Source organism: Nyctibius grandis, chromosome 5 (genome assembly GCF_013368605.1).
Source record: "Nyctibius grandis isolate bNycGra1 chromosome 5, bNycGra1.pri, whole genome shotgun sequence".
Lineage (NCBI taxonomy): Eukaryota > Metazoa > Chordata > Aves > Nyctibiiformes > Nyctibiidae > Nyctibius > Nyctibius grandis.
The window spans coordinates 67,967,757-67,993,143 of record NC_090662.1 but is presented as its reverse complement, the minus strand read 5'-3'; the positions used below and the strand labels follow the sequence as shown (position 1 = coordinate 67,993,143).

Genomic DNA, 25,387 nt, shown 5'->3' with positions numbered 1-25,387 from the left:
CTGGGGGAAAGGCAGAAATCATCCCTGTAGTTCCATCGCTGTCGGTATGAGGCCAGACCTTACACTGACATACACCTCTCCTCCCTCCAATCATTCAAGTAGTCTCTCCCTTCTTCCCTCGAAGGCACTTAAACAAGTTGTCCCACTTTTTCCTATGAAAGCTCCTGTTTAAAAAACTCTTTCCCAGATTTGAAACAAGTCCCCATGCTTTCCCTAAACAGAAGTTTCCAAGTCCTGAGGCCAAGATGCTGTGCAAGCCCGTTCTGCAGCCACTTCATCACTGGGAAACAGGGGACCTTATGGAGTGGTCAGCGTGAGACAATGTTGTCATGCTCGTGTCCCCACAAAGCTGATGCCACCTCTGGGAGTCTGTGGCTATCTCTCCCAGCTTCCCACTAGGATCAATGAATCACAAGGAATAGCATTTGAAAACTGGAGGCTCCTCAGGACACCAGGTAGAAAGGATTCCTCTTTCCTCTTCAATATGAAAGATTATTTAATAGAAAAAGGGCAGATGGCTTAAGTCTACATAAATGAGTACAGAAAACCATGTATCTCTGCCCTTCTTCCAAACCCTCAGCAGTGTATAGTGGCTCAGCATAGCGTCCCTCTGCGACAGATACAGGGCTCCTAAAAAGCAGCTGTCTGGCATTCACACAGCTCAGCACACAGGCAGAGGACCTCACATCCAGCTGCTCCCACGTATGTGACATGCCCACAGAGGCAACACCAACAACCTCCAGTCTCCCTCCCTCGGTCTCTGCCACCATCCTTTCCCATTCTCCCAGAGCAGAACAGGGGCTGCTCTTCATAAGGCTGTAGTTATTCTTCAACAAAAGTGGAAAAAAAAATGCCTTCTCTGATCCACCTTAGATACAACCCTCCTTCTCCAGGTGCTCAGGTGCAGAGCTGGGTAACAGTTACTTCCAGTAATGCAGAAGGCAGCTTGCTACTTGGAGTCTCAGGCAAGGTTCCTCGAACATCCAGACAGGCAGAGCATCCCAGCTTGTCTTGCTCCATACTGACTGATGGAGCCCTACTTCTACCTTTTCTGGAAGCCAAATTACAGCCTAAAAGGCTATCCCAGATGATGCTTTCCTACCTTTCCTGCTGTGGAGCCTTTTTGTTCCCTGTAAGACCTTTTCCCAAAACTCTTGAGAGAATTGTGGTCTGCTGCTGCACACACAAGTGAACAAAACCCAGGAGTGGGTGCCTTTAGCCCTCATAAGCTGGGGGATTCTGTGTCAAAATTCTTCCTGCTGTGAGGAATCTCACCCAGCATCACCAACCAAATGGCTGAACATTTTGTGAACTGAAATACACATCTCATGGTAATTTAAATATGTGCAAATAAGAGTTTAATTCCATTGCTGCCAACCATCCCAAATGTTTAAACATAATATGGAAATTCTCTTTTATTTTATATAAACTATTTTAATGAACAAGTTGAAGGCTCTGCATTCTCCTGGCTTATGAATACAAATGGTTGAGAATTTAACAGGCCTTTGCTGTTGTTACGCTAAGGCAATACAAAATGAAAGCAGATGAGGGAACCAAGAAACAAAGACCCTATTAACTGCATTATCTAAAGGAAAAAAATGTAAAATGTTCATTAAGTGCACACAGTCCTCATCCCCGATCTTTTCTGGATGTGTGGGGTGTTGCAAGAAGGAAATAAAGTGCAGCTCAGATCTAGGTGAAAGAGACAAAGCAGCTGGTATCAGACAACTTGGTGACAAACACTCCTTCCATCAGGTCCTGCTTGATACAGAGCTGAATATGCTCTTCCTTGGGGAAAAAAAGAGGAATTAATAGTAATAATAAATTAATCCTTCACAGTCCTATGGCATGTTTCACAAGGACACAGCACTAGAAAGGACCATGTTCATTTTTCTTGCATAGCAAGCAAGTATATCATATAATCCCTCTTCCTAAATATATCCATCTTCTTACTTAATACCTGTTAGAAGTGCTGTGCCCTCACCACTCCTTCCACAGTTGCACTTCAGCACACCTTCCAGCCTACATATATTTGTGACCCTCACACACACTGTTTTCCCTGTTAATGTTGTCCTTAGCTTAAACACATCTTCCTCCTCTCCTGTGTTTAACTCCATTTCCTCTGGATAACAATTACATTTGTAAAACAGATTTTCCATTTCTCTCCTGACACTAGTAACACCACTTTGGACCTGCTTCAGTTTGAGTTCATCTTTCTCAGAGGTGGTTGACAAGAATAGCAAAGGTTATAAGAGAGAAGGCCTGGTTAACATCTTGCCCATGACTTTAACATTTCCCTAGTTGAAATATCTGGCCAGCTCTGTTCTTCAATCACATCCGACTTTCTCCTGGTCGTGGCTCTGCCACTCTCTGTCTGCACTTGAAGATAGGCACACCCTTATGAATCCCTTTGTCCTTGTCCTCACTGAGGTGTGCTCTGCGGTCACATCCCAACTGCATGTTGGGTGAAATTCAAGTATGCACCTTTCCCACCTTGAAAAGAAACTCACTGCAGTACCTGGACATGGAGGAAGCCATCCAAGCCCCAACCTCTCAATAGCTTGGATGTCTAGGGGACCAGAACTCCAGTGTGCAACACAGAGAGTATTTGCCTAACAAAGTAAACATGTCCTCCGGGACTAAAAGTTCACACTGAAAAGAAATTTCCCATCTTTCCTATTGCCCACTCCTCAACATTACCCAGTTCTTCATATATAATATTCCAGGCCTTCTTTCTCTTGGCGATGTCTCGTTCTTGTGGCAGTACCAAATGTCTTAAGTTCACTCCTTTGTGCCCAGATCAATGAGAGCTATCATGTCCCCTTACAGACCCTGCTCCAATATCATTAGTGACATTATTAAATAAGGTTGGTCCCCTACTTCAGGAACTCTACTGTTGACCTTCATCTTGATACTCCTTCTCTCCGCACTCCTTGCCTTCCTTTGGCCAGTTCCTTAAACACACTATAAATTGCGTATTAATTACATTAACATTGTAACAAACCATTTCCTTAGGGGAAGAATTTAAAATTTTTTACCAAAATCCCAATAACTTAGGTCTAAGGCATTTCCTTGTCTCAAAACCCAGTTATTTTCCTCGCAAAATATATCAGGGAAGTTTGGCACACTTCAAATAGAAAAACATACGTTGCATGTTTATTTCATTTCCCCCTGTGCATTTAATTAATCTTCCCTTTAGAACTTACTTTAAACTCTGTTTGCTATTATTATGATCAGACTAAAAGGTCCGCTGTGGCCCAGTCAACTTTTTCTCCTTTCTTTAAATATAGATTTGCTACTTTTCATTCCTAATGTACCATCCTAATTAGACAGATTTATTGAAAATCCTTTTTACTGGACTTGCGGTGTCACACACCACATCTTTCAGAAGTCTGAGATGGAAATTATCCGAGCTCCCAATTTGAGCCCATCAAGCTATTTGAATTTTTCCATTTCCCCTGTTCCTGGCTCCTTAGCTGTCTCCTTTGTCTCTCTGAACAGTGTAACATTCCTCCTTATCTCTTTAACCGTTACGGAATATCATATGAGCAGACCTGGATAATCTTGAGACTGGTGAATAGTGAAGGGATGAAATTTAACACAAAACACCAGCTCATGCAGTTAGGGACTAACAATGAGAAATTTCTTTCCAACACGAACTTTTGTCCTGCAGGATGTTTGCATTGTTGGGCAACTGTCCTCTGTGTAAAACAGGGATAATTCCACTCTTCGGAAGGCCTTTATGGTTAAAGGTCTAGTACAGTATTCAGATACTGTCTCAATGGGAACCACCTAAGTACCTAAGCCAGAGCAATGCAATTGGATCATCAGCTACAATAAATCAGCATCACCTCTTCAAAGTCAGGTTAGTGATCTTAATTTACATCCTTAACATCTGATTGAAAAATTTTTTGTTTCTTTTTTTGTTGTTTTTTTCTGTTATAATATTTCTGTCACTAAATGACCACAGGGCAGAAGGCAAAACTATCTGCATTATAAAGGTTCTTTTCCATATTCAAAGATGCATACTGATTAATGGAGACACAGAGACAAGCATCGTACACTCGTATTTAAGCAGAAAGATCTTTTCAAATAGCTTCTGTTACCCAAGAAAATTATCATAACTCTTTCGTCCTGTTAGAAAGACTATAAATACATTTAGGAAGCTTTTTCTGAAATGTCTGCTGTTAAAACGCAAAACCAACAAAAGGTCTCAGAATTAAATAAGGGCTGCAACAAGAGATTCTCAGTGACTTTCACTCCCTCTGGTGGGATACCTTAATGGGACCCACTTTGCCATATAAGTGGGACATCCTGGAACCTCTGTTCCTTTACAGTGGTTCAGCTTGAGTGCTTATGGTAAGAAACAAAAGAATCACAGGGCACTTTTGAACAGGTAGGTCAGACACTTACACTGAACAGAGGTGGCACAGGGGGATGGGAGGGGTTTCAGAGCCTGAGCCAGGCTGCCCTGGGGTCCGAGCAGTCACTTCTGACCCAGGACTCCCTAGCTGGCCTGACATTTATTTGACAGAGTGCAGCGCTTCAAGTGCAGAAGCACTGGGATGGGGGCACACAAGGCTGAAAAGACCTTTTCCATAAAAGCCCCTTAGCTCTGGAAATACCTCCCTCCACCCCCTCTGCTTTGTGGAAAATATCCTGAATTTGTAGTTAGTATCTGTTTATCTGCTTGGGAGGTTCAATTTGAGATCGGAGCACAGTTGTTCCAAGCATTGGACAACTCGCTGACTTCTGCTGGGGTGAACCATGCTGACATCTCTGTAAGGTTACACAGGATAAACTCTGAGCATGAAGGCAGCGCAAATTGTAGAAGCGAGTCTGTGGCAGTGTCCTGGGTTTCGAGCGTTATCAGTCCTGGAAGCAGACACTGTCCGCAAAAACATGCAGTTAGTTTCAGAAAGTGCAGTTACTTAGAGGAGACTTAGCTGAAAGTAAAAATCACTGAAAGGAAAATCGGCCTGGTTAGGCCAAACCAGGACAGGCAGTGACCTCTCTGCCCCTTAAGCTTTATTTTTGAGTATCTCATCCATTCAGTCTACAACCCTATTTGACCCTGTCATTCACCAAAAAGACAGGGCTTCATACTGGCCCTGCGCTCTTCCCCCATCCTCCTGCTCCACTGCTCGGACCGTCCCCTGGACTCTTTCTGCAACAACCATCGGCCACCTCCTTCACACTAAGCTTGCTTGGCCTTTCTGTCACTTCAGATCATCAGCATTAAGGACTTCTTGCCTGCTGTCAGTCCTTTATCACTCTCTTTATCATTTCTTTCCTTTCTCCACATGTTGATGTTATCCATGCTGCACTCTTTCATTCAGGGACCTTTTCCCCTGCGTTCCCCTACCTGCTCCTGCCCTGCCATCCCAAATCCCAACTGACCCATACCAGTTGCTCTCTGCTATGTCTCACACAGAAGAGCAACTCTAATGGGAACCCTGCTGCTTGTCTAACTTACTCCACTATAACTGCATTGCTCCCCCATTCAGTTCTGCTCGTTTCCTAGACTTACTACTCCAGCTCAGCTCAGTTAAATCTCAGATTCACAGTCATAGTCACCTCTTTGCCACATTTGGCTCATTCTTCAGACCCTCCCACCTCCCCTAGCCCCCACTTCAGCTATTACACAGGATTTCACCCAGTTCTTCCATAAGAAAAATTACAAACTATGATCTTCCTCTTCCAGTAGCTTTGCCTTCTGTTTCCTCTTCCCCTCCTACAACTCCTTCCTCATTCTTCTCTCCCAAAGGTGAAAAATCTCCTATGCAACTCTCTTCCTTAATTTCTTTCCTCTTAAAATATTCTTATCTTAGAACAGTCTTTCATCTTAAAACATTTATTTTCCTCTCTAAATACTGTGCCTTTTTCTGTTCTCCCTTTCATCACCAACCTCTCTGAATATGGCAGGTACAAAGGCTGTCTGGAGTGCCCCCCACCAGATCAGTGCAGCTTCCTCTCCCTTGCAACTGCAGCTGAAAATTTCTTTATTTAACGCACTAGTCAAATTTCAGCATAGTCTGACTACTCTGTTCTTATCTGCTGCAGCATATCAGCTACCTTCAGTAGTCTCCTATGCTGTTTTAACCTGAAATGCTGTCTTTCTTCAGCTACCATGACATTACTCACTCCTCTTGCACCACCTTTCAATCTGCTCCTTTTGCATGTCCTCCAGAAGACACTTTTCTTCTCCCAGCTCTGCCAGAAATTATGGGGCTTTTCTCTTTCTGTATTTTACTCCTCGGTAATCTCCATCACAAACATAGATCCCACTACCATCTCCATGCAGCAATCTGCAGATTCACTTCTCTAACAAACACAAACTTGTCTCTTTAGGTCCATATGCACAGTCTCTCTAACAATCCTTCACAGACATACGAACATCAAACTGAGCTTATAATAACTAAAACAGCATTCCTAATGTTCTTCTCCCTTCTTTACTATACACTCTCTTCAGTAATTCCTCTCTTGATCATCACAGCCAATGCTATTACTTTCTATGTTGTTCTGGTCAACAACTGGAGCCACATCTTCATCTCATGTTTCTCACTACGTCCATAGATCCAGGGGATGTCTAAGGTTTGCATATTCTTTCTCCATCCAGGCTCTCATTATCTCATGCCTTTATTACTGCAATATTTCTTTTTCTGACCTTTACAAATGTGATCTTGCCCTCCATACATCCATTCAGGGTGCTGCTAGAAATCCTAACACATCATTCTGACCACGTCATTTCTCTTAGCAGCTGTAGACTGCTGTCCCAATATCTATCTCATTAGTGTAACCTACTTGTCTTCATTAAGGAAATGTCAACTTCTTCCTGCAGTCAACCAAAGAGGTCAATCCCCATCACCTACTTATTAATTTTTCAAGCAGACATGACCCATGATTTTTCTGGTGCCATCCCTCAATCTTTGGAAGACTGTCTTGTAAACATTGGCACCTCTTATTCATTATTCTTCTTTACAACTCTTCTAGGAATCCCGCATTTCATGGTGCTTACAGAAATGTGGTTAGCCTCATGGTATTTTAAAAACACTACCGGTCACGCTGAACATAATTACCTTGTCATCTCCTTGTACTCTCTCATAAGGCTGCATTACTCTCCAATATTTAGAGTGCAGCAACATGTCAAAAGGATGGGGACATTTTTCTGATCCATGATTTCTGATCCATGATTAAGGCTCATAAATCCTACGGCAGAACTCTAACTGGTATTAATAATAATGAACAAAATCCCTATTATACTGCTACTGAGTTGAGGTATGAGAGATTAAGTCACTTGCCTCAGGTCATGAAGAAAGACTATGGCAGGGCTTGGACTGAATTCTGGCTTTGTAAGCCCTGCCCTAACTGCAGTACTACCTTTCTTCCATGTATTTTGGTAATTATCTACAAAGGATTATGATTCCAGCAGGCTCAGCTGGGAAGTTCTGAATATTTATTTGTGAAAGAATTAGGCTTTATGAGAAAGAAAATGGGGAAATTTCCATTTTATAGTCTGATTTCTCTCCTGCGGAGAAAATATGTTAGTTTATATTCTTTTCTTTTAAATGGATTCTATTCTGAATGGTCTGTTAAGGGCACTTGGATTCCAGAATCCACATTCTTTACTTATTTATACCTTAAAAACTAAGAAACACCATCTTGGTTCTTTCTTTTGCTCTTAAAGAAGTGAATATGTACTCAAGGGTTCCAGCAACACTTTGTTAGCAATGAGCCATTAAGTAACTTACATTATAAATGATTGTCATTATTTTTGCAGAACTTACAAATCATAAATTCTTCATCCTCATTTACTGGCTCTGCAATAGTTAATGAACTCATTCCACTCTTGAAGTCATTCTGAGTGCACTGAAAAACTTTTTCAATGAGAAAAGCAATATTAATATGGATTTTTATTGCTGGAGATGACAAAATAGTTCACATCGTTTCATCTCTATTTAAGTGAAATAATCTTTTGTATTTTTATTTTTACAGTATACAGAACACATCTGCACTCATATGAAATCCTTCCTCCACACTTTAAAAAAGTTTTTAAGCAATAGGCAGAAAGGATAAATATGCTGAGATTTCGCAAAAGGATTTGGATGCTCGATTAAATGAGCAGGAATTAAGCACGCAGTCCTGCAGGCAGCACTGCAAATATCAGTTTCTCTTGAGAAGGGCACAATCCCGTCATTTTTACTCAGGCAAAATTTCCATTTGTTTTCACCAGCAATTTTGCTTGAAAGCCAACAGCTTGATTGAAATTTGCCCTTTAAAACAGCATAATTAAAGACAGTTGCAGCTCTGTTAAATTACATATATGTTCTTAGTATTTTTAGCAGATATGTATTATCAAACTAATTATCTCAGATGTGTCAGGGGAACTTGTCAGGTTCTCATTACTTGTGGTAAAGATACTTTTTAATGAATTACTATTTAAGTTTCATGCAATTAAAATATTAAAATTGCTTATTTAAAATACGAGGGGCCAAATCCTCCTGGAACTCACATGCATGAAACACCAGTGATTTCATCCATTAAATGATTTTAGAAAATCTCTGAACAAGAGGTTGTCTTTGCTGTATCCTAAAAACATGCATTTATTTGACTTCCGATCTACATTGATAGGCTAAGAATAATCATGGCATTGAAAATGGTGAAGGCTAAATACCTGGTTAGCCTAAGATTCAATTCAAAGCCTGTCTACTGCTCAAATGTCACTGGATCCCTCCAGCAGAACTCTGCTGTGACAGAAGGGAGCACAGACCTTGCATTGGCCTTTTTATCCAGGGACAATTTTAACCTCAAAGGAAACACTAAAGGCCTGAACTTGCTGCATCGCCACATTCAATAAAACATTACTATTTACTTCACTAGGATCGGAATCAAGACTTCAATAAAGTCCTTTTTATAATGAGTGTATTTGGAGAACAGATGAGATTTCAAACACACATTTTAAACAAAGCATTTGGATTCTTTAATGTATGAAGGACATGTGAAAAAATGGCTGTCCTAATTTGCCTGGCAAAATCCTTGCATTTTAAAAGTCAAATCTACAGCACTGCAAGGTATTGGAAGTAGTTTTATGGAAATAAATCTTTCTACTCCTAGAAATAGCTGCAAGTAGCCTCTCTTCAGGCTTTTCCAATTGTGTATAAATAATCCCTAGTGACGGCCAGAGTAGTCCTGTTAAGCCTTTCTTCCTCAGTTGTGCCGTGCATCTGACAAACCAAAACAGAATGCTTTCATCCCAGAAATCTTGCATATTATTTGGGGTGAAAGCAGGCTGCACAGAAATTACTTGGTTTTTTTTCAATGGGCTAAATATACTCACAATAAAATGTTTTAAAAATAGGACTTACTATGACTTTGACGGATCTTGGGGGAAGAGGGAAGGTAAAAGGGGGATTGAAATACTAAGGTCATTGTGAATTTTTTTTTAAAAAGAATTGGATTCCAATGGCAGGCAGCAGAGCCTCATCCAGACAGGTTTAACTGGCAGCCTTCCAAAAGTGAGTTGAAAGGTCCTCTGAGCAGTGATTGTCTAAACGGAACAGTCTGTGGTTATTGTGCAACTTCTTCATCTACTTTACAGTACCTTTATAATTAAATGATGTAATTCCTTTTTTTCCTTTCTTGTTTTCCTCATGACTAGTGCAGGAAAGCATCTGAGCAACGTTGCCGTACGATGCAGACAGTTTCTGTGGCTTCCAGTTTTTTTCCAGATCACTACAAGTAGTATACAAGGAGTTGTGAGCTGGTGGCTGCCGAAGCAGGACACAAACTCTGCCTTCTCCCGGCCACGAATGGACACTTACCTGCATTTCAAACCTCTGTTTGCATAGTGGTGGCAGTGGTCAGTTCACTGGGACGTTTTGGTAGGGTAAGGGAATGCAGCTTTTGCTAGAAACTCAGTGGTAAACGGGCAAACAGTGGATCTACTAGGATACAGGGAACACTATATTTAAAAGGGTGTCAAGCAGCAGGACTATTTAATTCACCAAGGAGACTGGAGAGACACTTGAGAATCAGAAGCAGCTTAGAATATTGTGCTGAACAAACCCACAGCCAGCATTTCCTGACTGTGCAAGGCTTTAGGGATCAGGAGTAAAACTCTGGTCCCGAGATGCTAAATGACTTGATCAGATGTGAAAGCAGAATCAGAGGACCAGCTCTGTAAGCTCTTTCTTTTTGGCTGGTCCTTCTTTACAAGACTGCTTTCCCTCGATCCAAGTAGTCCATTCACAAGAATAAAGATTATTCAGGTGAGTAAAAGTTAGCAAGATTAGGCCCCGGGTTTGCATGTTCAACTCCAATAATTTCTTTATTGACTGTAATTTCTGTTGTTCATGGTTTGTTTTTTTCATGATGACAAAGAGAACAAATTATATTGCCTGATTTTGATGCAGTTTTAGAATATTCTTCAGGCCTTTGGTCTCTTTTGTCTGCCTGCCTCTCCCTGAGTATGCTTACTTGTGGCAATCGGTTTAATTCATGGCCTATTTATCTAATTGTATTATTTTCAAATATGCACCTGGATTTTGTGGGAGTATATAAAAAGGGATAAGAGAAATATAAATAGGTCCAACTATTTTATATATGTATTACTGTCTATTATGTCTATCCATAAGAAATCTGAAGTAACAGATGTCCAGTTTTTCTAGCAAAATCCAACATACAGATTTTGATTTGTTTGCCAGAAAGTAAAACAAATACAGAATAGAATCACAGAAGTGACCCAGCCTCTTCAGAAACAGAACTGGTTTTTAAAACCACTGGCATCAGAACACTCCCAAGTACCACAGGGCCTGATCCTGCCACAAGCCATTGCCTACAGCTTGTATTAATTTCAGTAGACTTCATAAGCAGAATAACTGCAGTGTATTTGCAAAGCTAGTTAGGCTCTTAATGACGATTTTTTGCTGTCCTTTGATAGAAAAACCTACCATTCTCAATACTGGAAGTTTTGCCTAGGGGAAAATGTAGGATCTGTCTCAAAATAAATGGATCACTTAGATCCTGTCCAGCTGAAAAAAAAAAGAAAAAAAAAAACAACCACCAACCCTTAACAGCATTTATATTCAATTACACATAGCATTGCACACAATATTTGGGGCCAGAACCTGCATTAGTTTATCCAGCTCCGGAAGAGGTGTGCTAGATTAAATTAACAGCTGGCAGAGGAAGGAGAGTAAAAGGCCTATGTACCAATAACATCCTCCTTTATACAGTATTTGCCCTGGAGCTCTCATTTTATACAGAGGGAGATTTTGTCTGTGCAGGAATATGCACCCCAATCAGGGTATTTGATTACTACAAGTAGAGAACATCTGCAGCTCTTCCCATCTGCACAGAGCATGCTTTGCCCAGGCACCCACCCCTGCAACCTCTAACTCCAGATGGGCATCTGCCATGGAAGAAAAACTAGAAAAGCAAGGTGGTACTGTCGGGATGAACTTAGAATACCTGCCTCATTTTGAACTCATAGCTGTTCTCAACATCGGACAGCGACGGCAAATGTACTTATTCCAGTTTCATCATATAGCTGAGGATTGTAAAGAAACAGTCTAGTACCTGGCCTTAGGTGAAAACAGGGACACTGGTTGACTACCCATGTAAAGCTGTCTCCTTACAATTCAGTGATACCAGTATACAAGGATTTTTAACAGATTATTATTTTACATTGTTTTTTGGTAAGGGGAGAGTAAAATCCATTAGTTCTTTTTGATCTAACAAAACATAAAGCGGATAAGCACTCCCAAAATATCTCCAGTTTTATTTTTGAGCAAGTTAAACACTTTATTTTATCAAATTGCCATTATACTGGCTTCTCTATGTTTTAAAGTGGAGGTGCCAAAGGAATACACCTCTATAGCATTAATGCTAACTTGTGTGACTCTTCATCATGGCTGAGAGTAACAGTATAGGCAGATCCTTACTCCAGACAGACCATCAAATGAACTATAATGTTGGTATTCAGTATTACAACTCTCCCTCCTTTAATATTTCTCTCAACGTCTAATGAAGTTTGTTAAATGTGTACCAAAAACCTTTAAAGAAGGCAAGGAGTCACTCACACTGATATTTGCACATACCTCCCTTACCTGCACAATTTGCACTTCTGACCTTGGGGCAGCAACTCCGCGAAGTGGCTATCCAGCCATCTGCAGACACATATGTCCAGGAATATGTGTGCAGGAACACACGCTGTACCCGAGCCTGGAAATCGATTGCTACCAGCTGAAGGTTGTATATTTAGAGTTAGTTCACCACACAAACACACTCGTTCACACACTCGTACATACACACGGACACGCACAAATTACAGCCAGATCTTTCGAAGACTATCTTCTCCTGCATTTAACCACCTCAGCTTGAGTTAACACCTCATAAAGCTGCCCTCACCCATAACCCAGAAAGTGCCAGGCAATTTCAGCAGTTTCTGGCAGGAGAAACGGACATTCCTGAACACAGGACAAGGCAGCAGTGAAAGAGGAACGAGTCTCACTTATTTCAAGATAAAAAACCTCTCTAATAACTGAAACTCCATTTGCCAAAGGTGAGCTCTGGTGACATGTTTGCCCGCTGCCAAGGTTGAATTTCTTTGTTTATGCCCCAAGCACAGCAAGCACATGTGGCAGACGGATCCAGCCCTCTGTGGCCAGCCCAGCACATCTGTGCCCTCACCTAGATGGAGAAGAGGAATCCCTCCCTCAGCACTGAAACCAGCAGCAGGGTGCCAGGATGCTGACAGGCTTTGGACATGTTCACTTGTCCATTACAAATGGAACTGAGCCACCAATTAATTTCATTTTGGTCGTTAAACAGCAACTAGACATTCAGGGTCGCTAGCAACACAGACAGGATCCCAGCTAGTGATCTAGGTTCCCTGCTACACCACCTGTTTGTACTGTCTCAGTGCAAGTCTGTACTGTGCTACTCACCTCTACTGCTCACTGTTAAAACATACGGAACAAAATGTATACATTGGCAAACACATGTGAGAGTATATCCTTCATGAATAATTAGCTTTAAGCAATAATTCTGCTCACAGAGAACACACTTCGAAAAACAAGTATTTTTAACGATTGCATGGTGTGAGAAGCAATGATTTCACTGTGATGGAAATAAACCGTGGGGGAATCATCTGAATGCAACAGAAGAACCATGGGAGGGAAACGTTATTTTGTAGTATGGAGTAACCATGCTGTGGGTAGAAAAGATGTTGTCATCATTTACTGAAACCCTCATCATCCTGCAAAAAAATACACCTTTTGTAGACAGGATGTTTAGGCTGGGTTTTATGCATATCTCCCCTTCCTATATTTCAGTTCAAAGAAACATTTGAGGCAAACCGATCATCACCTTGAATGGGTACCTTGTGGGGAAAAAAGAAGCAGGAGGACCAAAAGACAAGAAAAAACATAGCACAAAAATGCTACAGGCAAATAGATGCATCTCCACCCCAAGAGAAAATTATTCCTTAATAATACTCCTAATAAACTCATGTAATGCTTTGTAGACTTTGAAAATATTCCAAAACATAGCTCAGTGTAAACAGCAAGCTGGGTTCCTCCTGCTCTTTAGCATTTCTCTTTGTTTACTCTCCATTTGAGGACAGAAAAAGCCTACATGTGAACACTGCAAATGGTGTAATTCAGGGCTCATGGGGCATTCAGTAAGGGAATGATGAAATACAGACATATGTAGCCTCCAATAAAATAATATGTACTTTGCCTGAGTCACCAGGTTCAAACATAATTTAAAAAAAAAAAACCAATGTCTGCTTTATTAATACTTTTTATTTGTATGTGGAAAATAATCTGATACCATGGTGATGAGCAGACTATATTAAGCTTAGAAAGAGACATGAGAGAGACATTCTGGGGTGTGTCTGCTCTCACCTCCACTGCCTTCTTGCTCCCAAACCCCATGCCTCAGCAGTAGCGACCCTGTGGGAAACTGCCCTGACAATGGTTCAGGAAGCGATGCCCAGCCAGGCCAATTCACCCATCGGAACAAGAGGTACTTGGCTAGAGACGCCAGCTCCCATCTGTGAGCCCAAATGGCTCTGCTCAGCCTCTGCTCAGCTCAGGAGGGCCTGGAATGTTCATTTGATAAAAAACAGCCCTTACCTTTGGCAATCAGCTCCTCCAGCTCTTGGTCGAATCCTTGTCGGTGGCATTTCCTCCAGAGCCCCATGTTGGTCGAGTTGTACTGTCTGTTGCACTCGTCGACTGCGCTCATAGCAAAGATCTGCCTCCTGTTTCTTGCCAAGAGGAGTTTCCCTTCCCAGCGGTCCAACCTAGACCTGCTGGCCCTGAGAGGCAGGTTGTTGTTGGAGTTATAAATGAAGCCAGGATCATTTCTCTTAGTGGTGATGCTCTTGCACCTCTCTCTGTGCTTCCTGGCATCAGTTTCATACCAATGGTCAGAGCAGATTGCCACAGCCAGCATGCCCAGGGCACACAGAGCTAAAGAGAGGCCAGCATACAGCAGCAACCTTCCAGCAGCCATACCTCAGCTTCACAGAAACACCATGGACATCTTCACAACAGGCAAAGCCCTTGAGCGTGAGACCACGCAAAACCTCCGGAGCAGCTGCTAGGTGTCACTTGGCAGAGACTGCCTCAAACATTCCCAATTCCCATGGCTCACATCCAGGCTGCGGAGGGATGCTGAGAGCGCTACAAAGTTCTGCCCTGGAGGCAGTTCTGGAGTCTCATCTGCCTCTTTTCCTCTGTGGAGGAGACCTAGAGAGGAGAAACACAGCTTTCCACCTCCAATGGGAGCCAGACAGTGACTCACCTATACAAAGGTGTCCTGGTCCCCTCACCACGAGCACCCGAGCGACGGGGGCTGAAGGGATATATCCCCTGCTGAAGAGACCTGAAAGCTACGGCTGTTTGATCAGTCCATTAATCTGTTTCAATCTGGCCAGCTCAGAAATCCAGAAGAGATGGCTTTCAGCTCAGCAGGCTCACCACAGCATCATTACAGGACAGAAAAGTTCAACAGCTAGAGATCTCCCCTTCGCAAGCAGCCGGTTATCCCGATTTCAGGAATGGGTGACTTGCCTTTTCTTTCTCAGTGGCTCAGCGAGAGCATCATCATCTGGACGGTCGGACGCTTGCTTGGGTTTAAAGCGGGGTCGAAGGGGAGGGAGCAAGAGGGGGAAGCAATCTGTTGTTGTTGCTGCTGCTGCTGTTTTAAATCGTGGCTAAAACACAGCCTCCCCGGCTGGAACTGGAATCGCAGGCACGCACAGGTCTCTCCTTTAGCAGACTTCGCTGACAGTCACTGACATCTTGGCTTCAGAAACACCTCAGCTTCTCCCTGCCAGCCTTGCCATTCACTTGCGTGCTTTTGTCAGCTGCGCTGTCATCGTAACGCCACGATCCCCTCCCTGGAGCTCCCCAGCAGCCGCGGGCAGCCGCCCCGCTCCCGGCCCGGCGAGAGGCGGCGGGAGCAGCCGCAGCCCCGGCAGGACCCGCCGCCGGCTGCGCACCTCCCGCTAGGCAGCCCCGGGAGCAGTGCTGGGCCCCGGCATCGCTCTTACACACACCCGCACCCCCACACACACCCCCCTACCCCCCTTCTGCTGGTATCTGAAAAGCTTCCTTCGTCCCCGGCGCCGGGATGTGTCGTGCACAGCTTTCCTAACACGGCGGCACGTTAGCCATCTGCAAGATGAAGGCAGGCAGGCAGGGCTACGGCTGGCGGAGAGGATGCTAAGGCACGGGGACGGAGGGAGGTCGGGGGAAATCACACCAAAACAAAACGCGGGGCTGGGGGGGGGACGTGGGGGGATGCTACACACCTTACACGGGGAGAGGAAAGCAGCCCCTAACTGTTGTCAACAGCTTTCTGTCCGCACCATTTCTCTGCCATATGGCCTGATCTCCACGTCGGCGCTGAGATTTTTAGCTCAGCGGCTTCATATGGGTGGTATCCCCAGCATCAGCAGTTATATATTCAGACATTTTTTTTTCCTCCTTAGATTTCCACTCCCTTTCTCTCTAATGGGAATAACTCACCCATCTTGTAGAGATCAAGTGCAACAGAAGGCGAGCTGAAGTCCCCAAGCTTTAGAAATCTCATTTCACCGTTTTTAACCCAAATAAGAGCAAATCCAATCTTCCGTACACCTGGGAATCCTTCCTTGTTCAAACACCAAGCCCTGCAGCCTTGGCTAAAGCCTACAGACAGAGAATACAGAGCGCTGAGCCAAAAGCCAGTGATGTCACCCATGCAACGTGAGACTCATTTCTTATTTCTCTAGCCTCCTTAAAGATAAACTGCACCACTTCCCAGGCAGGAAATGTCAAAGCCTTACTTTCTTAAGAGGGGAAAATGTAAAACCTGGATTTAACTGGATCCTGCTCTTTCTTGGTCACAAGCCCATACCTTGTGTCAACCAAGACAATAGGAGCTGTTTCTTACTGCACCAAAAAATCCCAATCTACTATGCAACACAGAGCGCAAGCTTGAAAAAAAACCTGGATTCAAGACCTTCTGTGTGATCCAGAAAACTGAAGCCTCCAGACTCTGAACCGTACTGTTTAAAAAGGAAATAAGCACTGCAATGTCCCTTACATCAAAAAGCTCCGGATCCTGGCACATCCTGATCTGTGAGTACCACATCATCCTGGAGCTGGCGGAGGAACCTAGTTAGCCCCATCCAATATTTGGCTCCCACACACCAGCAACTCCACAGCATGAACAGCAAAAAACGCGGTCGCTCCTACTGCACCAAAAAGTCCACAGCCCGACGCCTCTCCACGGAGGAGTGCTGCAAAAAATCTACATCCACGCTGGATCCTACCAGCTTTTGGCCTTGAAAGCCCAAGCTGTGTCATCTGAATAGAAAATAAGCACAGCCTTTATTGGAGCCCCTGGACTGGTGATAGCCCTTGGCCCCAAGAGGGGAGTACTGGGATTTTGCTAGCTTTTAACTCTAGCCACACAAATTGTACTTGCTCCAGTGGGGAGAGCAGAGGGGGGACACAATATCTCTTCGTGTGTCAGAAATACATACCTGGATTTTCTTGTGGAATACAGCTGCATCAGGAAAAAAACAACACAGCTGTATCCCTACCAGTTTTTGGCCCCAAACTAAATTGTGTCATCAAAAAAGGCAAGACATCTCCTTCCATTTTACCTAGCAAAGACAGGCCCCAAGTCAGCTGGGATTTTCAGCTATGGAAGGTCATCTCTCCCATTAAACCATTTTTGGTTTGAAATGTACTGTATTGTCTAACCCCCTTGCATGATTACGAAACTCACAAAGGAAAGTCGATCATCCAAACCATAGACATTGTGATCATCCGCATTCTCTGAAACAGCTCTGTTGCAAAATTTCGATGTTATGTTATGAATATTAATTGTATCTGGAAAACTCTAGATAAAGTTAATTGTTTTATTGAAACAAGGCACTGGTTTAAAATTTTTTAGCAGTAATTTCCCTTTGTTGTCATAATAAAGGCAAATATTTAAGGATCTAAGACTTTTTAAAAACAGTTAAGCACAGGTGGATCCACTTCTATAACTGGATTTTTCAAACAACTACATGTCAGTACATAAAACGAATTAAATTTTATAGTAGGCTTGGAGCCCACTTGTTGTCTGTTTGGAGATGAAATTCAGAGGTTTATGGTCATAAAGCTGCTGGCTCCTATAGAAGATGGCGAACAGATTTCTTGAATTGCACCCACACAGATACGAGCGTGCACCTGGATTTCTTTGTCAATTTTTAGCATCAAGTCCCAAGCTGAAGGATGAGAACAGGGAACAAGCTAATTTTACCAAATGTGTTTTTTGGCTGATAGGATTGTTGGATTTTTGATTTAAGCACAAGAGCCTGCTACATTTATTCTCTATTTAGACTGAACGGGAAGACAGAACTGTTTTCTGTCTAAACTGGAAGACTGAGGGTAAGAGCAAAATGGAGGATCCAGCTACTAGAGCTGTTTTTCTCACTATATTGGCCAAAGATATGTTAGGGGACAGGAAAATCATATAATGTAGTCATGCCTACATTTCTTTTCTAGTTAAACATTAGGATTATAGTCCAAAGAGCCAAGATTTGGTTGGATCCAGGTAGGTCCAGGTGCCAGGTTTTTCCATCACACTCCAAGGCAGTAAGAGAGTTTGGGGCGGGGGACTTTTATACCTGGAGAAGCCAGACTTGTTCCATCTTCTCATTCTTAAAAATGGGTATGAAAGCAAAAAAACTGGCATGCAGCTCCAGGTTTTATCTTTTTCTCTGAAAAGCCATTTCAGTGGCAGTTTCTATGAATTTTTATGTTTTTGCTTGCATTTGCAGCTTTATCAGATGGAAATCTATATCCTCCTGCAAGTCACCTTAAAAATATAAATGTAGGAGAAAGTGTTGGATTTCAGATGAGCTCCACTTTAATTTTTAGAATTAATCATTTCTCTCCCTCATCATCATTATCCCCTTCTTTTCAGGAAGGGCAGGTGTTGCTGCAGGCTTTAGGAACCTTTCCTCTGTCTCTTCCCAGGATTATTATAGACAGTTCCTTCTCAGCGCAAACAGATCATTATTAAATTCTCTTCCTCCTACCCCACCCCCGCCTCACCACAGGGGGGAAAAAAACAATCCTTGGCGATCTTCAGACGAATGTAAGCTGGGAGAAAGGCATTTTAAAAAAAAACTCCACACACACTTGGGCAGGCTATGTGGAAACCACTCCCTACCGTGAATTAAGGGCATCTTGGCAAAGAGAGGTAATTCATGGGTCTGAGTGAAAATTTAGTTTTAGTAAAGGATTGAAAGCTGAGGCTTTTCTTTTTGCAGGTTACGATTTCAGTGATTCAGAGGGAAAGCTAAAGCACATGGGTGCACAGGAAAACTGTCTGAAGGCATGGGACAGCGAAGCGGAGCCCGGAAAGTCTGTTCAGAGCAAATTCCTTATGACAAGCTGTGTGCTGCCTGCTAGACCTCACCACGGATGTTATCTTACAGATAGGGCCAGTCTCCTCTCCATTCCCTCCCAAGATTCTTTCCGCTTTCCTTGACATCCCCCAGCTACCATCGCCCACCACCTTCCAAGACAGCTTCAGACACCAAAGCAAAGAGAGTGCCTGTACCAGGGTACACACAGGGGGGAAGGGCAGAGTTAATAGACAACCAATTGCAATTTGCTTTTCTTCGGGATTTTTTTTTTACCTCAAAATGACCTCCACCATATTTTTCTTCTTCCTCCTCTTTTTTTTTTTCTTTTAAACAAAAAGAGTTCAGTGCCATCTAGTGGGGGAGGGGACTGAGCAAGTCAATGTGCTTCCCATTTCTAGGGATATGTGCCGCTAGCTTGGTTTATTCAACAGGGAGAGATGATCCTCACTATCTCCCTTCTCTCTTTGTGATCTTCATTTCCCAATAGGTGATGTTGAATTTACATGGGCTCCAGCCTTCATTCCTTGTAATGAACCACCTACTGAAGCCAAAGGAGCTCGTACTAGTGATGTATTACTTGGAGTAGCACTGGCCCTGGAGGCAGTTTGCTGCTCTCATTACAGGATTTCAAATACAAGACAGTAATCAAACCAAACACAGATATAACAAATTATATCTACTAATATTTTTTATCATTCCAATGCACCTTGGATACCAGTGTGGGTGAATCCTCAGCATGCCAGCCCTTTGACTAACACAGACGTAAAACATGCTGCCTATCCCACAGAAGCATCTTACAATAACTCCTACAAACACTTGACCCATCATTCAAACAGATTTTGGGGTGTTCAGGTGACTCAGAACCAAGCAGAGGCTCTATAAAGGAAGACCTGGACCACAAAATGCCACATAAAAGTTTGTCATCTAAAACCCAGGCATCTAAACCAGTTTTGATGTTCCGTCTATTATATTTTTTTTAAATAGAAAAGGGCATTTTCAGAGGGAAACACCAGCCAGTTGCATAAACACGAGCTAGCCATACACACCCTCACACACACAGAGATTAAGCAGACAGTTATGTACACACTGGTGTCTAGCTGTGCACACACTAGTATCTAGCTGCACACACCGGCACCTAGCTGGATGTCTTCTGTCCTCCCTGCCAACTTCCAAAAGGGATTTTTTTTCTCTCTCTAAACAAAAACATTTGGATTGCATAAAGTTAAGCAAGTTAGCGAATGACAGATTTAAGATCACCCATGCAACATTAATTCACCCCTCATGCAAAACCATTATGATACAATCTTTAATTACAAAATTTTTGTTTCCATGGGTCTCCTGCCTTTTTCAGTGCAAAGGATGGATGTTGCTCACTTAATGAATGCTATTCAAATTTTCTCCTATCCTTATCATCCAGTGTGTGGTGCATGTACTATTTACTGCAGAGCATCCAGATCTTTCATCGAATACAGAATGATTAATTTCCTCATGGGCTTTTCTATAGTGGTGTTCTCATTGTAGTGTTTGAGGTTTGTTTTTCTTTTTAACCAACATCAATGAATTTATCTTCACAGCTCCCTGCTGAGGAACAGAGACAAAAGCCAATATTTTCAAACCTGTCAGTGTATTTTGGGTGCTCAATTAAAGAAGCTTAGAACTAAAATTTTCAGACTGCTTAGCACCTTCCTTCCTCAGAGAACAGCTCCCAGTCACCTTGGCTCTAGACACAGTGGGCAGTATTTCTACAAAGTAGTGCATGGTGACTGAAACTGAATACCCAGAAAATGGGGACCACATGGACAGTAGCTGGGAACAATATGTCACTTATTTGAGTCACCCAGCTTCATAATAGCAACTCTCACAAAGGATGAAATAAAATCCAATTTTCAATTTCAATTCAATTGCCTTAACTCTGTGACCATGATTTTTCCTACCTGTATTCATCTGCTAGGCTCACTACACAGCCTCCAAACTCTTCATCAAACAGCCGCCATCTCAGGACTGCAGAGTCCTAGTTCATCTGTCATCTACCATAAATGGAAACAGAGTTTGTGTAGAAAGTAGGATCTGATCATGCATCTTACTCAATGAACACAAGACACAAGTAAATGGCAATTCATGGACAATTGTTACTCTGGTATTTTCTTAGAGTCTTGATTTAGTGACCTAAAGTTGTGATGAACAGGAGAAGCACGCATTAGCTGAGACAGAATTAATCAGGGGGTCAGGAGCTGAATGGAATGTAGCATGGAAAGAACAAATTTGTTTGGAGAGGATGCAAAATGAATTGCTGGGCAGAAAGCAGGAAGACATGTAGGTGAGCAGTCCTATATCGTCTTTTTCAATAAAGCTGAGGGAATGGCCAACACTAAATTGCCTCACACAGAGACAGGTAAAAGACAGTACCCAACTAAAAAGAACCACAGTATAATGTTGTTTTTCCAAAGACAAAACAAAACAAAAAAATCACTGTGGCCTTTCCACTAAAATTGCTTCATCCTGTGAAAACTTACTCTTTATTATTTAACCGTCAACTCTCAAAACGACATCACTGTCAACAACCTAAGGCTACACTGTGGACACAGCTAACTACATATGATAACCACTGCTTCTCATCAGAACATCTCCAAGAATATTTTTAAGCTCAGGCAAAACAAGGATGAACTTTTTTAAAGTAAGTTATAATTGAACTTTCCCCCAAACTGCCCAACATGGACATAATGCTTGGAAAATGTCAGCCCAAACAGCTAAAGTTTAGCAAAGCTATACTCTACTGAAAGCAAGGCCTGGTAGGCAAACTCAGTCAGCTGAAGACATTATCCCTACACCACCTCCACACAGACTGAATGCTTAGGGGCATTGTGATAAACTACAGAATAAGTTGGAACCTATCGCTCCACCTTTAAAAGTGTTGCCATGGGCTTTAGCTTTTTCAACCAGGTGGTAGTCCCTAAACGTGTACCATGCTCACTGGCGAGCACTAAAGTGACTCAGGAAAACTAGCTTTGTCCCTGTCTCTGTTGAGTCCTGAGCAAACACTCAAGCTCTTCCAATGTCAGAGGAACATCAAGAAAAGATTTATGAAAAAGAAAAGGCCTAAGTTGCACATGTTTAAGTCTCTGTCGAAAGAGGGAGTTCTGCTGGGCTAGGAGACAACTCAGCCAAAGCACACAGGCAATCTTTAGCCCTTGGGGCTCTTTCAAAGTCATCTCCCTACAACAGAAAACACAGGCTTTGTTTTCACAAGCTGAGATTCAGCTTCATTCTGATGCACTCTGTGATCACAGCAGCCACTCTGTTATGCCTCTTGCTTATTGTCTTGCCAGCTTGGTAGTCAACATCTTCATATTCTATAGCTGCTTCTCCTATGAGTTGGACATGAACTCTCTCCTGCAGACCTGTTTCCCCAAATGCCTTGCTAAGAGGACTACTGTTTCATACTAGCCCCCCTGAGCTTCCCCCAGTTTACCTTATGGATACATCAAGCCCAGCCTCCTACCCTAAATCTTGCTGCAGGAAACACCCATTGCCTGCTGCAGTGATGAAGGTGACATTGCTCTGAATGCAGGAGTTATATAGCAAGGTTACTTGCTGCCTAAAGCCAGCTACAAAAGGAAGATGGCTCTCTGACATCACCATCACTGGGCTCAGCTGAAAACAGGAGATATTACTTCTCATTAAAATTCATAGATCTTGTGACTTTTATAGAAATAGCAAGAAGAATCCAGGATGGCAGAGAGGAGATATTAGGGCCAAAGAGTTACTGACTCAGAGCAAAAACTCAGACTTCTTAGCAGTCAATAAAATAAACATATTTTGCAAGAAGTGACTTTTATTCTTAAAGCTACATCTAACACATTGATCTTCAATATATTAAAGCCTGGATAATTCTGATTTTGCTGTAGTGCATCAATCTTTATTTCATATAGGCAGTCTTATATGAAGGTACAGCTGTAGTACTGTTAGTTTGCTTGACATGGTAAGTCACACAGCAAAATCTTCTCTAAGCTTCCGACAGATTTCAGAATCCTTTGTTCATCCCCAGACAGATTTTTGGACATGGGTTCTATATCAGCAGTGTTTTGTGAACTAATCCACTGAAGACAGAGCCACAGTCTTTGTAGACTCCTAACACAGTCTTTGGTAATGAAAGTATCACATCTGTGATTGGCTCCCAGCTGACAATTCAATTTGTTGCTTCTTTTAGCCACAAAATAAGAACAAGGATTAGTTAAAAATGAGAATTCATAGATCATAATAAATCATTACAGAAGGAACTGGAAAGAAAACAAGTAAGCAAAACCAAACATAGCACCTGCTTAGAAAACCTATATTCTCTACAAGTACTCCTTCATTTTGGAACACGACTCAGAAGTAAGAACTCAGTCTTCATGTATTTCATTTGGCTGTGAAGTCCTAGCAGAGTAGATTCATTTAAAATCAAAAAAGAAAAAAATGTATATACATATATATATATACACATTGTTTGTCTCTGTAAAAGCAGGTGACATCTAGGATGATAAACTTTCTATTTAGACATAAGTATGCTCCTGTCTTCAACAGTTTTGCATTTACCGTTCTTCATTTATTATCACCAACAACGTTTGCATGAAAATAAAGTATTTGGTTCTTCAGAGTTCATTCATTTGTGCAGCTCATTTCCCCACCTGAAACTTTAGCACTGTGATATCGCAATTGGTTGTTGAGGAATTGATTAGATCACAAAAAGAGGATCGGAGCTCCAAGTGGGAAACACGCAGAAAGAAGAGATGAATGCCTAAGTAAGAAGACCTAGTTTCCATGCAATTGCTTGGTTTGTTAGCCTTAACAAACAATAAAGGAAAGAGAAGGAAAGAAAATCTATACATTTCAGCAGAACTGCTACCAGTGCTCATTTTCTAAGAGATGGCAGCTGCTCCTTAAGGACTATTCTTTTTCTGTCAACACTGAGTTGAAATCACAGCAGCAGTTAGCTTCACATGCCATTGTTATTTTTCACTGGAAATTGCAATCCAATATATTATACCACTAAATTTGATACACCAAATGAAGCACTTACAGAAACCTACAGCTTGATGCCTCTCTTCTAGAGCACCTTTCAGAAGCTGGGCATCTCAAAGTGCTTTACAGCAACAACGTAGATGCTTACAGTGCAGTGAATGGATGCAAACTCTGTAGGTCCAACATGTTTGAGGGAAATGCCTGTTTGGAATCTCCAGCCAGGACAGCGAGTTTCCTCCCCACATATCTGACTTAGGGCCAGAGTGATCTCCGCAGTCCTGTATTCAAGGGGATTTATGGTTGGAGACCCCGGTGCAGCAGCTGACCATTTGCCGGTGACTTGCATGCTGGCAGCAGCAGCTACAATTGTGAAGACCTCATGGAAAGCTCAGTTCTGCAAGCACAGTTCCTTGCTGCCATTTTCAAAATCCTCTTCAGAGCTGAACTGACCTGTTACTAGGGCAGACTGGAGCCACTGCAGACAGGCTGGACACAGTTGGATTTCGAAGATCAGTAGTGGTTAGCTGCCTGTCTGCTTAACTGATGGAAGAAGAGCACTCCAAGGCATCTCCAGCACTTCCAGGAAGCTCAGTGTAACAATGGCTCAGCAGGAGGACATCTCTAAGACCATGACAGCAAACTTAGCCCTGCTTTGACTACTGTGTTGGCACTGAATACAATATGGCCATTCACAGAGCAGGATTAAGCCTCAACCACTTAGGGCAAGCAACAGACAACAAAAGGTCTTGCCTCCTGTGAGTAGTTTGTGCAGACTACCCACCACAGCAGGGTAAAATTAGGAATTTGATATGCTTTGGGGTGTTCAGTCATCTACAACATAGTCATTATGGCTCATACTCTGAAGCTGTTCCAGTGAGAACTGCTCTGCCATGAAAGACATGCATTTATTCACCTTTGCTGTAAAGGCCTCAAGTAAGTACCCACCAAACAAGAAACAATGGGGAGTACTAAGCCTTAATGACCATACTCTGATTGATTGCCCAACAGGTATGTTAAAGAGTCTGGCCTGCAAGAAGCTAATTCTCTTGATTGTTGTCAGAGATACAGACTAAGGAACAAAATTTGCCAAGAAGAGAAATGGAAAAAAAGGAAATTTGGGACTCACAGCCATAAAATAGGAAGAAGGAATTTTTCACAGGAAAAAGGGAATAGATGCCCAGAGCGCACGTGTAGGAGCAAGGCTCGTTCAGCCTGGGTACTGGCAAGGCCAGAGAGAAAAAAACGTTTGCAGCTCAAAAGACAAGCACAAGCTGCAAGAAGGATCCTGAACGCTCCCCAAAACCTGTCTGCCAGACAGAAAAACACTCCCGCAGGTGGAAGAAACTGAGGCTGGGAAGTGCATGCAAGATTGATTATGTTTCTCTAGACAGGCAAATTCTGAAGCAAAGAGCAATGCTGTTACCAGCACTGTGCAAGGTCACTGCGTGCATCCTGGGGCTACCC

At 42.6% G+C, this 25,387-nt stretch overlaps 1 protein-coding gene across 1 annotated transcript in view; it reads right to left on the bottom strand.

Moving 5' to 3' along the window:
- Positions 1-14,520, bottom strand: part of TMEM178B (transmembrane protein 178B) — a 233,216-nt gene extending 218,696 nt beyond the window's left edge. Inside the window, exon 1 of the mRNA XM_068402206.1 lies at positions 14,139-14,520. Within this exon, the coding sequence (XP_068258307.1) occupies positions 14,139-14,520 (382 nt within the window). The remainder of the gene's footprint in view (positions 1-14,138) is intronic.
- Between the last annotated feature and the right edge of the window lie 10,867 nt (positions 14,521-25,387).